Source organism: Haliotis asinina, chromosome 8 (assembly GCF_037392515.1).
Source record: "Haliotis asinina isolate JCU_RB_2024 chromosome 8, JCU_Hal_asi_v2, whole genome shotgun sequence".
Lineage (NCBI taxonomy): Eukaryota > Metazoa > Mollusca > Gastropoda > Lepetellida > Haliotidae > Haliotis > Haliotis asinina.
Window position 1 is genome coordinate 9,670,660 of NC_090287.1, and position 13,666 is coordinate 9,684,325.

The following is a 13,666-nucleotide window of genomic DNA, read 5'->3' on the forward strand; positions in this document are numbered from 1 at the left end:
TTTGCTAGCCCCAGCAGTGTATGCATGGAACAAGATGCAAACAAGTTAACTTAATTGAAGGCCACCATACAGGAACTGTTACTTTCCCTTCCCATTTTCATGATGCAACACAGGGAGGGAGCAGCGGACAGAGATTCTCTTCAACTGCATGGAAACAATATAGTGATGTGAGCCAGGGCGTTTGGTTGGAGATTCTCAGCTTCATAGGGGTGGGGTTGCCTAGTGGTAAACCTTTCATTATGCCCAAGTCTGGGTTAGATCCCCCACATGCGTATAATGTGCGTCACCAAAGCGATATTCTTGGGATATTGCTGAAGGCTCAAAAAAACTCACATGGTTTGGAATAATGGTAAAGAAAATAAAATCCATCTGACTTGACTGCTGATATGAGATAACTGTCAAGAGACAATGGCTGAATGTAATCAGAGACCTTTAAATAGAGTACTAACATTAATATGTTTTACATATTGACAAGGTGACTTAAACTAAAAATCTGAGGTAAAATAATGTGATTCCCTTCAATAAAAGATGTGAATAAAAACTGGCAACAAGCATCTTATCAAACACACAGAAAACTGTTTGTGAAAACTCTCTTTACGAAATTAACACCAGCATTTAAAAATCTATCTACCAAAAAGAAAACAAACACAAAAAAGAAAACATCTACGGGAGATACACTCTGACAAACCTCCAGAGAGAGCACATCCATATAAACACCACCTCTGACATCACATTTACAATGTGTAGCAAGTCATTGTCACCTAATCATTGCAGACATTCAGCCTGACTTGATTTGAAGACAGGACTATCCCCTGGCTGTCTATCTATAGAAACATATTTCATTATAGGCAGACCAAGTGTGACCGATTACAAGCAGAGACTTCATTAACTGTCGGCTAGTTGTAAACATGGTGGACACAAACTTCATAGTTACCAGATTGTGTTAACCCTTGGGCTAGACAAGTGGCGGGGTCAGTGTCATGTCCCGTCTTGCTTGGACAATCTCTGCATGACAACATGGTCAAAGTGTCAAGTATGAACTCTCAGAGCTTTGAGACCCAAGATTATTGGTTTGACTCCCAGATCTACATGGACCTATAAATGTAACACCTGTACATTTGGCTTTCACCAAGGTGGTTTATGTCTATGGTTTGTGTAGTAGCATGATGGGCTTCAAACCCTGACCTTCCGATCCAAGGCATGCCTGACAGAACAGGTTTACCCTTTCATCAAGCTGATAATGTGAGGATATCCTCCGCGGGATCACTCCATGTTCAGCTACACCAGCATCACAATGTCACCTCAACATCCAACAGATTTGGCAGAAATAACAATGTGGAGAAGCCATTCACTCATTCTATCTTTTGTAGTCCAGTCAGGTTTTACCACCCCATGATATATGTTAAAGTCACTTACATGTAGGATTACAAAATGACCTATATGATATGATAAATGAGGACGAGTGAGTACGGTTTTATGCCACAATATTCCAGAAATATCATGTCGGGGAACATCAGTAATGGATTTGACAAAGGAAGTTGCCAACGGACTACTGACTCCATATCCTCTACATATTGTCAAAACCATGATATCCTATTCCAAGTTGATTCCAGAAGTTTGATTAAAACTAGAACTCAGAACCTCAGAAACCCATGCACACCATAACTCCACACACCATATTGTACACCACCAATTCTTGTTCGTATCATAAACAAGTGGCTTTTCAATTTGTCAGGTCAAAATTTGGTTGCTGGGACACCACCTCCTCCTAGACAGAACAATCCCATGCGTGGCAATAAACAACAATGCTGTGTAACAATCTTGTTGGCTTTGATATGATAATCAAAATTGTAAAAAGATAAATAATGGGCATTTAGGATTCTATCCTTCATAAAACAACATGTAGAAGTCTCTCTATCAATCAAAAACTTTGTATCAAAAGTCTGTTCCTAATATCAATTGAGATACATATATTATGTAATAGTTCTTAACTAAAAAATATATCACTAAGCTTCATATTTCGAAACAAATTAGGGTTATTGTAACTTGTGTCATTCTTTGGAAAGGAACTGCATTAAAGTAAGTGTTGGCACCAAAATGAGAATTTGCTGAGTAACGTCAATGGTTTCTGTTTATTACGCCTTATCAAACCAAGTGAGGCATGGTTATCCAATCATCCTCACCCTGCAACTGTCAGCGATATTGCAGACACTTAAAACCTCTGCATGGGGCAACAGAAACACTAGACAATTAACCATAACAGGTCCCACTAAAAGTCCTTATGATCAAGTAATAGTCATTAATGACAAGAATGTAATGTATTCACCTAACACCATTAATGAGTGAAACCTGCCCCCTGCCTGGAGTGAAGATAAACAACAGCATGACTAACAATCCATAACATAATGAGACTGTAACAATAGCCTTTCTGACACCAGACTCAGGCAGTGGGGGGCACCTGCATGCCAAGTTATAATTTACTGGGGATCAATGACATTCAATCTGTCAAACAATGCAAGCTGACAAAGCAGCATATTTACCTGGTTCATTTCTGATTTGGTTTTCAGGGCAGTGGGGGAAAAAATAGAGCATCCAGAATACATGTAACTATTTAAAAATTTGTAAGCATATATATGACTTATCTTAAAGATTGTTCAATCGCTTTTCTTTAAGGTAGAGTGTGTGATTAGATCTGATTAACCACTTTGGATACAGAACAGATCCTTGTACAGCAAAGGGAAGCAACTATGCAAAGATAATTATTGAGTCATAAATAACTGATCCACTTTCTCTCACGAACAACAGTTTATCGTGAATTTTCGTACTATAAATGAAGGCCTTTTTCTTATTGTGACGTTTACAAATCTGCTGACCTGAAACTTGAAAAAATGACATAAATGTTTTCTAGATATTTTTTTTGTCCATTATATCCAGCCAATGTGATAAAAAAAGTGAAAAAAAAAGGCTCTTAAAATTATAATAATTTTAAAATAATTAAAACATAAAGAATAGCAAAATATACCTTTCAAATGTTCCCTGAAACTATTCTGTATTTTACAAATGGCAACAACACATATCATCAGAACTCAAAACAACAAAATATACTTAAGTTGTGCACATAACATCTCTATACTCCCTTTTCTTTATTTTTGCTCCCTAACGACTCAACACTCAATCTGTAGACCAAGTAATAAAAAAATTGGCCTAGGTTACCTGTCAATTGCTCACTGCCTGAGTGAGCCAACACTTCTTGTATTGCAGCCTTACTAAAGTCTTTTCCATTACGAACAGTATTTCGACAATCACTTGAAAGTTACAAATTATCCCCATTCACCCCATGGTGCTCCAGGCAGCAGAGGTAACACAAGTATTTCTGCAGATTTGACAGCAGGACAGTAAACAACTGAAATGTCATGCTTCACATTCAGTTCCATTTTCAATCAGCGCTTAACACTGCTCTCAACTTGTGACACAGCATGGTTACCTCCTTACTAAGGATTTAAAGCTTTTTGTTGTAAAAAATTTGCTATTTTGTGTTTTTTTGTTTACATTCAAAGCTTACTGGTCAATGAACACTTAATCCTTCTAGCAGCAGGTAAATCGGAAATCCACTATGGTGTATTAAAACATGCTGCTTTTTAATAAGCTTGTAAAACCTCAACATATTGATGTCATTGATCTTTTCAGAAATGTCAAAGTTTTGCCTAAATAATGTATGCCGCCTACATTGTAAATTTAACTAGCTATTTGATAATATAGATCTAGGGAGACCCTGCAACTGACACTGATGCCGTCAACTCTCACTTCAATCGGAATGCTTAAACACATCAATGTTCAGTTTATTGATTCAGTCTAAACATAAAACAGCCCTGAGAAACCAAGGTGTTTTGTAGTAACACTCTTGCATAATGAATAGATCATGTGTCTGCAGGCACTGATGATAGCCTTCACATGTCTGTACTGTACTAGAAAAAGTTCCTCTAAATCAAGCAACATCAGCAGGATGGAAATAGTTTCTTCAGAATTCAATAATGTCAGCTTTATAACAGTTTTAGGGGAATCCTGAAACTTCAGTAGCATAATTTTTATCATTTTTATTTCTATATATCTATATAGAGCCAATATCCAGATCACCTGCTCAAAGGTGCTTTGTTTTCCCCTTGATCATTGGATGTCACTCTCAAACTGCACAATTATCAATCTCAACTCCCTGAGGATTATACAACTCTTGCAACCACTGGGCACACCAAGTTAATGTGGCTGTCCCATCCTGTACCGTAACTAGGTGCTTACAGGTATTCGTGTGGCCACCATCTGGTCATATACCAATGCATTCTTGGGTTCTTTTAAGTGCACAGGGTTGTGTACTGCATAAAAGGGGGCGTAACAACACTGAAAGAATCTGCACAAAAAGATGACTCCTAGGTTTTTACACCCGTTCACAGGTGGGTTCGAACCAGTCACGTCAAGCTCGCTGGATCACTAGCCTGGCGCTTTAGCCTGGTCCCTGGTCCCACCATGCTCCACCATAACACTTGTTTCAGAAGAATCTTACAATATCAGTAGTATAATTTAAGTTTCTGATATTGCTGCAATATCAGTAGGTAAACAATTGTTTCTGAAGAATCCTGCAATATCAGGAGTAAGACAACAGTTTCTGAGGAATCCGTAGTATAACAGCTGTTATCAAGGAATCCTGCAATATCAGGTAATGTTGATATTGCTTCCAATACATCCAGCTTTTTCAGAAAGGAGCCATCACTCGAGAAGTACTACAAGACACAACATGTACCATAACCAGTACTGGAGGATTGTTTGTGACTACGTTATGTGACATTTATGTACTTACCTGTCAGATCCTAATAGCCTAAACGTCCTTGATCGATCACATATCTCCTGCGTAACCTAAACAAACAATGAACACAATGAATCCCTATGGGAAGATGACATAATGCACTGCTCAGTAACATAATTTTTATGTCAGAGAAATTAGGATGTTCTTCAAGTACATGATGTACTTAAAATTACCTCATTGGCTTTGAAGCTACGTCCTTGCATGCCATGTTTGTGGAAGGCCAATACACTGTCCTGTAGACACACTGAAACAAACAGAACATTTCACTTAAATATACCAATACATGTAGAAGTTTATGCAAGGGACTTGGGGTGAGGGGGAAACAACTATTGCGATAGCGATAGTCTATTGCAACATACTATTACCACCAACTATTGCGATAGCGATAGTCTATTGCAACATACTATTTCCACCAACTATTGCGATAGCGATAGTCTATTGCAACATACTATTTCCACCAACTATTGTGCATAAGAAACACAAGGTTCTTGTTTTTGTCGAAACAGAAACAAACTCGTAACTCTAAATTGATATGAATTTTTGGCATATAGTGAAGCCTGATGGTGTCACCACCCCTAAACAAGATTGACACAATTCCAGTCAACTCAAGCGACATCTGTTCAACCTCTTTATCTTTCGAAAACTTTGTAATGTCATCAGTCTTGGTAGCCGATGAAATATCTTTACTCAATTTTTGCTCTATCAGACCATGTTTGTATTTCTTGTATTTTATATTGAAAATTACATACAAATATTCTTTATACTTGATTTGCATTACTTTTGAGGGTGAATGTACATATTCAGCACTGACTTATGAAAAAGAATCAGGAACTTGACAATTCTGAACAGTCTTAATCACTGGCTAAGGTGGAGCTAATGTAAACAATTTTCACATCCAACAGACGGGCATTGTGTGTTTAATACCCATGTAGATGTGAATTGCAAGGTTTTATCTTTATAGCTCTCATAACCTTGTCATAAACCCAGTCTGACAAAGACAAAGCCATGCCCAAATATCCACACAGTACCTCAATACAACAGACATGTTTGTTTGGCGTCTGCCATCTTTGTCTGTCCATTCTGTCGGAGGAGTATACAGGTTTAATGATGTTGATAGGGACAATAATTGAAGTCCTAAATCATCGCTTGCTTTGAGATACTCGGAAAGTCAGCAATAAAATTGTTATGAGTAGATATTTGTTGAAAGGAGTATCTTGTAATATAAGTTATGACACTGTTAATGGGAGTCTTAAAATGTTACCGAAGAAATCTGGTCATGATCGATATTGTCAGAGCCGATTTCTAGTAACCACAACCACCACCACCACCTACTACTAAATATGTTCACTACACTTAAATAAAAATATGTACGCACACTCAAATGTACCAGTGTATGAAAATTGCATACAAAAACAGTATGGACAGAGAGTAGCTATAGTTTAAAGAGATAAATATACACTGATTCCAGCTAGAGGAGTTTTGAATACTGAGCCTACGGACTGCTGGAACATCAAAAATATATCAACAGGAAAGAAGGCCTACTGGTAGCACAGTAGCAGTTTGACAAAGAAAAATACATTAAGTCATCTTATCATAAAGAATGCACTGTGGAAAAGGGTCCACAAGAGTCAAGATGCTGTAATAGACGATCTGGCGGTTGCTTTAGACATCTTTAACCAGTTTCTCCACTGACAAATTATCTTCAAAAACAATAAAAAAAACCTATTTATATCTCTTAATAACAATTTTACAAGACTCAATTTGTTTTCTTTCTCATAAAACTCAATTTCCAAATTACATTTTCACCTCTTTGTTACAAATAGCGTACATAAAATTCATCTCCAACAGGTTGACTGAAAAGATTCTGATGATAATCCCAAACCATATTGACATTAGTGTTACAATAAGCCAACCCACATCTCATACATGGACCTTGGTCCAACTGCAAACATCTGCCCAAACACTATACCCTACAGTATACACATCACCCTAGCAGTAAGTGACAAATTACACCTCTCCATGTTTAGCCAATCAAGTGTTGGTAGCAACAAGGGAAATACTGCTGTGAAGTGTTACTACTGTACATAGCAATAACAGGAGTCCCAGGCTAAATATGGAAACATTGATCGATGACTACAAAGGTAACCTGGGCGGACATGATACTCACAATGGAAAGGGATGGCCAATTATCACAGTGATCTGTGAGGTTTGGCAGTTCTGGATAGGCCATTTTGTCAATGAGAACACAAGGATATATTCAGTCACGACAGCAGTATTTGTCCATTACTTGAATAGTTTTAAGATGGTTTACATTATTGGGGGCAGATAATCTCAATCTAACCACATTTTAAGAATCCTTAAAAGTGCTGTCATTGTATTTCTTTTCGACTTTTCAAATTTAAATGATAATTTCTCAGTCAAATTAAGCATTTTGTATCAATTGTTAAATGGCTAACAACATTTATCAAATAAGATCATGAGAGGAATTGTTGTTCAATGCAGATAAAAATCTTTAAAGAAAATATATTGTCTGAGACGTAATATAATAGTATAAAATAAAATAACTTATGGTATCCTACCATTTACTTCTGTAGTATTTGAGAGTGTGTGATGGAGTGAATGCATTTTACATCACATTCAGCAATATTCCAGCAATATCACAGCAGTGGACACCAGAGATGGGCTTCACACACTTGTCCTATATGGATTCAAACCCAGATCTTCAGTGTGATGAGTGAACACTTTAACCACCTCACTGCCCCTTTGAATCTATGAGTCTTCATCATAGGGAGAGGACAATGATCATTGGACTTGCCATTTGAACACACCTGTAGGTAATTTCATAAGAGTGACACCACGAATATTACCTAATTCTGTGTAAGCTGCAGAACCAGTATATCCTTGTTTTGTGCAAAATACGTAAGCATTGATTTCCAAATTTGTGCAAGAATCACAATCTTATTTCTGTCCAAGCAACACTACCAAATACCTGTGTCTGTGCAGACAACACTGCCAAAATATCTTAGTTCTGTGCATGTTATACAAACCAAATATTTGTTCTGGACAAGCAACACAGAAAGCATATCTAAGTTCAATGCAAACAGGTAATATATTCCAACAAAGGAATTCATTTACGTTGTGTGCTGTGTGCACCACAATGTCAACACTATGGGTAAGACAGCAGCTCTTGAACCAGGAAGTAGCAGGTTCTAACTGGCAAACACTTAAAGTTCATTGTCAGACAAACGTGATCATATTCACTCTAAAAACACTGATACCTCAGGTCAAATGGATCTTTCCAAACACAATTTTCTTATCTCACTGGCAATAACACGTTTTTACCCCTTACACACAAAGTGAGTGAGTGAGTTGAGTTTTACGCCACACTCAGCAATATTCCAGCAAAATGGTGGTGGTCTGTAAATAATCGAGTCTGGACCAGTCAATTCAGTGATCAACAACATGATCATCGATCTGCACAATTAGGAACCGATGACCTGTCTCAACGAAGTCAGCAAGTGACTACCCGATCCTGTTAGCCGCCTCTTACGACAAGCACAGTCGCCTTGGATGGGTTGCTGAGGACCTTACACACAGAAACTATCCATTGACATCCTGAGAATGCATATCGTTTCAAAGTTAGTCAGCCTACAGATGTCAGATCAGTTGGAGTACACTGAACACAAAGTCTGACTGCAAATGTTACAATTAGCTAAAAACACTTGAACACACATTAACCTCTCACCATTCTAGTAAACAACACCAATGTTAAATCATTTCAACGGTCAAGTCCTGTTTGTAATACTACAATGAATTCTTAGCTGATCCTGTTTACAGGAGTTTGTTTCAGCGAAAGTATGATAAAATGTCACAGTGAAAGTTAATGTTTTATGGTATGCAAATTAAGGTTTGATCAAGCATTACTTTCATCAGCTTTTGATACAAGCATGGGAGTACTAAACACTTCATGACCTTTTCTTTGTCAAGTGTTCTGTAGGCCAAGCAACACAACAAACTCAGTACAGTAATCGGGCAGATTACAGTAGCTAAAAAATTTTTTCCTTAGCAGTTTGTTTGCTCATGAGAAGTGGGCTATTGATATTTGCCACTTAATTTGATTTTGTCATATTTGATCATGTCACAGCCAGTAAATCTTAATGTATTTTTCCTCTCCATTTGATTTGTAATCAGTATGCGTAAATCATTTGCTGACAAGCAAAGTAAGGGAAACATATTACTCCCTTGTGGCTTGTACAAACAAGTTATCACTATATTTAAATTTACAGTCCAAACTATTGTCATAAATCTGCAAATAGTTTCAGATAAATTTAACAGATTTATCAGAATTCAACTATTGGTTGTGGTACATCTGTTGACGACATCTGTCTTCATTAGACATAGAGGATACAGTTTGAGCTGTGTGCATATATAGAAATCAGGTCCATAACTCCAAACATCTGCCAAAGCAGACCATTGTATCCCTGTGTCCCAGTACAGCCCAGAGGTCATCATTGCTCAACACGTCTACTTTATGCAGGTCATCCGTGCTCAATACATCTACTTTATGCAGTTCATCCTTGCTCAATACACCAACTTATATGCAGGTAATCCTGGCTCAATACATTTTTATGCTGGTCATCCTGGCTCAATACACCAACTTTATACAGGTCATCCTGGCTCAATACCTCTACTTTATGCAGGTAATTCTGGCTCAATACATCTACTTTATGCAGGTAATCCTGGCTCAATACACCAACTTATATGCAGGTAATCCTGGCTCAATACATTTTTATGCTGGTCATCCTGGCTCAATACACCAACTTTATACAGGTCATCCTGGCTCAATACCTCTACTTTATGCAGGTAATTCTGGCTCAATACATCTACTTTATGCAGGTCATCCGTGCTCAATACATCTACTTTATGCAGGTCATCCTTGCTCAATACACCAACTTATATGCAGGTAATCCTGGCTCAATACATTTTTATGCTGGTCATCCTGGCTCAATACACCAACTTTATACAGGTCATCCTGGCTCAATACCTCTACTTTATGCAGGTAATTCTGGCTCAATACATCTACTTTATGCAGGTCATCCTGGCTCAATACACCAACTTTATGCAGGTCATCCTCTCTCAATGCATCTTCTTTATACAGGTCATCCTGGCTCAATACATCTTCTTTATACAGGTCATCCTGGCTCAATACCTCTACTTTATGCAGGTAATTCTGGCTCAATACATCTACTTTATGCAGGTCATCCTGGCTCAATACACCAACTTTATGCAGGTCATCCTCTCTCAATGCATCTTCTTTATACAGGTCATCCTGGCTCAATACATCTTCTTTATACAGGTCATCCTCTCTCAATACATCTTCTTTATACAGGTCATCCTGGCTCAATACATCTACTTTATGCAGGTCATCCTGGCTCAATACACCAACTTTATGCAGGTCATCCTCTCTCAATGCATCTTCTTTATGCAGGTCATCCTCTCTCCCTGCATCTTCTTTATACAGGTCATCCTGGCTCAATACATCTACTTTATACAGGTCATCCTGGTTGAATACATCTACTTCATGTCATCATTTTCAGGACTTCTACAGCCAACAGGTCATACAGTCTCAGTACTTCTACAACCTACAGGTCATATGTCTCAGTACTTCTACAACCTACAGGTCATACTGTCACTGTTTTTCTACAACCCACAAGTCATTCTGTCTCTGCATTTCAATAGGCTACAGGTCATTATGTCTCAGTTCTTCTTCAGCCATCTATGTATAGTTACAAGCAAATTGAGGTATCTTTACCCTGGTTCAACACTTCATTGCTGCACCACAAAAATCACATGCACTTCCAACACTGGGCACGTGCATGAAAGCATAGATAGAAAATCATGTGACAAGATTGATTTGTTTTAGAGGACATATTGAAAAACTGACCTAAAATAACTGGTCCAAACATAAACAGTAATCTGCAGAGATCATAAGGACTTGAAACAAGGCTTGTTACAGTGCTGTGGGCAATTCAGAAACTCACATTGGACATAACTGCTAACATACATCATATAAGACAAAAACATATTATCTGACATAGTAATCCACAGATAAAGTTTAAGCCAACAAATTCAAACCACACAAGGTACATACTTAGGTTTTTATAGTCATTTCAAAGGCCACCTTTTCAAACCAGGGGATAAGAATAACAATCATGTTCATAATTTGCCTTTCATTTCTTAGAACAGAACAAAAATACCCCAATCTGTCATTTGCCAATGATAGCTCAACCATCATGGCCATCCAGGCATGTTTTGCCAATATCAAGGAAACCTTATCTTAAAATATGACTGGCTCCTGCTGGTGAAAATGAATAATCATTAAGCTTGATATAAGACAAGACAAGACAATCGTTTATTGTATTTTAGGCCACTGGCCCTTATACAAGAGAGTTGCATACAGCGTTGTGATACATGTTGTAGGTATATACATTAGGACATGACTAATTGTAGGTGCTCGTTACGACGAATAAATGCATACTTAACATAGAGAGCTAGGTTACGAAGGGTGGATTCATTATTAGTTGTTAATACACTAGTAAAGGCTGTCAATGATGGTTTCGATAGATAATATTCTGGGATATAATTGTAACGTAAATCTTCATGAAACGGACAATCAAGAGTAAAATGTACTTCATCTTCAACTGAGGAATTGCATAAACGACAAATTCTTTCAGATTTTGGGATGGACAGTTTTCTACCTCTATTTACCATTAGGTCCAACAAGCCTGTCCTATATTTGGCAAATATGTTTCTATTACAGTTAAAAGTTAAGAGTTTTAAATGTTCTATATAATTCATAACGAGAGCTACTTTCTAGAGTAAAATGCCACTCCTGGTAAAACATATTTACCGCTCGATCACGAAATTCTTTCAAAAACATAAAGACATCCCCAACACCCTGGCTTATCCATACCAGTCCATACCCATGAGAAAACAGAAGATTTCTTATATATGATGCCCAAGATGTTATATTATATGATGAACCATCATATTATATGATATTTTTGGTAGACGACCTTCAGGCATTGTCAGAATTTTAAACCAGTATTGTATTTGTGAATTAATATACATGGGGTGTCTCCCCAATTCACCGTAAACCATACAATTTGTAGTGGCGGTCCCAACACCTAGAGATTTTTTGAAGGCCATAAGGTGTCTCTCCAAGTAATCGTAGCGTTGAAATCCCCACACTTCCGATCCAAATAATAAAATGGGTTGTACCTGGGCATCAAATAGTTTGAAAAATATATTTGGAGTAAATATTCCACATTCCTGGGTAATAGATAAAATTGAAATCGTAGCTTTCTTTGCACGTCGAACCAAGTCATGGACACAACAATTTAAATTCATCGTATGCGAAAAGATTATTCCCAGATATTTATATTGATTGACAAAAGCAACAGGTTTTAATAAATGCATACTTATAATGCGCCTGTTCCACACCCTAGGGCATGCTCAAAGCGCTACAAAATATATACAATGGAATATTTACAGCAGAAATAATTAGTAGTATGCTGTGAAAAAGTAAGTTTTAAGTCTAGACTTAAAAATGTCAATTGTGTTCGAGCTTTTAATGGCCCAAGGGAGAGAGTTCCAAAGCACAGCTGCAGAGTACGAGAATGACCGGTAGCCAAAGGATTTCAGTTTGTAGGGTTGTATGACCAGTAGATCTTGAGTGTTTGAGCGCAAGTTGCATGCGGGGACATACGGATGTAGCAGTTCAGACAGGTAGGAGTTAGCCAATCCATGGAGGCACTTGCATGTCAAACAGAGGATCTTGAAGTCAATTCTGGCCTTAACTGGTAGCCAATGCAAATCTTTCAGCACAGGTGTTATATGGGAACGTTTAGAAGTCTTGCTGATGATGCGGGTAGAAGTGTTTTGTATCTTTTGAAGTTTCTTGAGGAGTGTAGAACTGAGGAATGAAAGGATGCTGTTGCAGTAATCAAGCCTTGATGTAACAAGAGCTCGAACAAGGGCTTCAGTTGCAGCAGTTGTTAGGTATTGCCAGATGTTACCAATGGATTTCAGGTGAAAGTAGCAGATCCTGCTCAAATGATTAACATGAGAATCCAGAGTCAAGGAAGAGTCAATGTGGACACCCAAGTCCTTAACAACATCAGAGAACTTGATGTCTGCATCTGTAACTTTAAGGAAATTGGTTTTGACTTTGTTGAGTTGTTGCTTTGTACCAATGAGAACTGCTTCTGTTTTAGTGTCATTGAGTTTAAGCATATTTGTAGTCATCCAGCACTTGATGTCCTGTGTACATTTAGCTAAGCAGTGAAGAGATGTGGAGAGATCTGACAGATGGAAAAAACATTTCTCCTTGGATGCTACAACACCACCCCTTCTAAATATGACTATGTTAGTTTTGTCTAAATAAACAGATAGTTTCCAGTTTGCAGAATAACTTTCAAGAATATTTAGTTGATTTTCCAAACCATTAATAGTTTCAGATATCAAGATAACATCGTCTGCAAATAGAAACGTAAACAGTTCTATCATATCTGGAAACAAATGCACACCATGTTTGCCATTTTGCATAACATCGTAAAAAAATTTGTTAATGAAAAACGAGAACAAAATCGGGCTTACAATGCATCCTTGCCGTAGTCCCAATGGACAGTCAAAATAATCTGTTACACCAGTGATACATTTACATTTGAATACATTGCTTTTAACATGCTAAACATTTTCCCACCTAGCCCGACATTACATAAGCAATACCATAGTTTCTGTCTGTCTACA

The 13,666-nt window shown here is 37.6% G+C and overlaps 1 protein-coding gene across 6 annotated transcripts in view; it reads right to left on the reverse strand.

Moving 5' to 3' along the window:
• LOC137293543 (mitogen-activated protein kinase kinase kinase kinase 5-like) overlaps positions 1-13,666 on the reverse strand; it is an 82,331-nt gene that overhangs the window by 13,994 nt on the left and 54,671 nt on the right. For all 6 annotated transcript variants that reach the window (XM_067824167.1, XM_067824165.1, XM_067824166.1 and 3 more), the window contains 2 exons: positions 5,029-5,099; positions 4,850-4,905 (listed from right to left, as the gene is read on the reverse strand). In XM_067824167.1, coding sequence (XP_067680268.1) covers positions 4,850-4,905; positions 5,029-5,099 — 127 coding nt within the window. The remainder of the gene's footprint in view (positions 1-4,849; positions 4,906-5,028; positions 5,100-13,666) is intronic.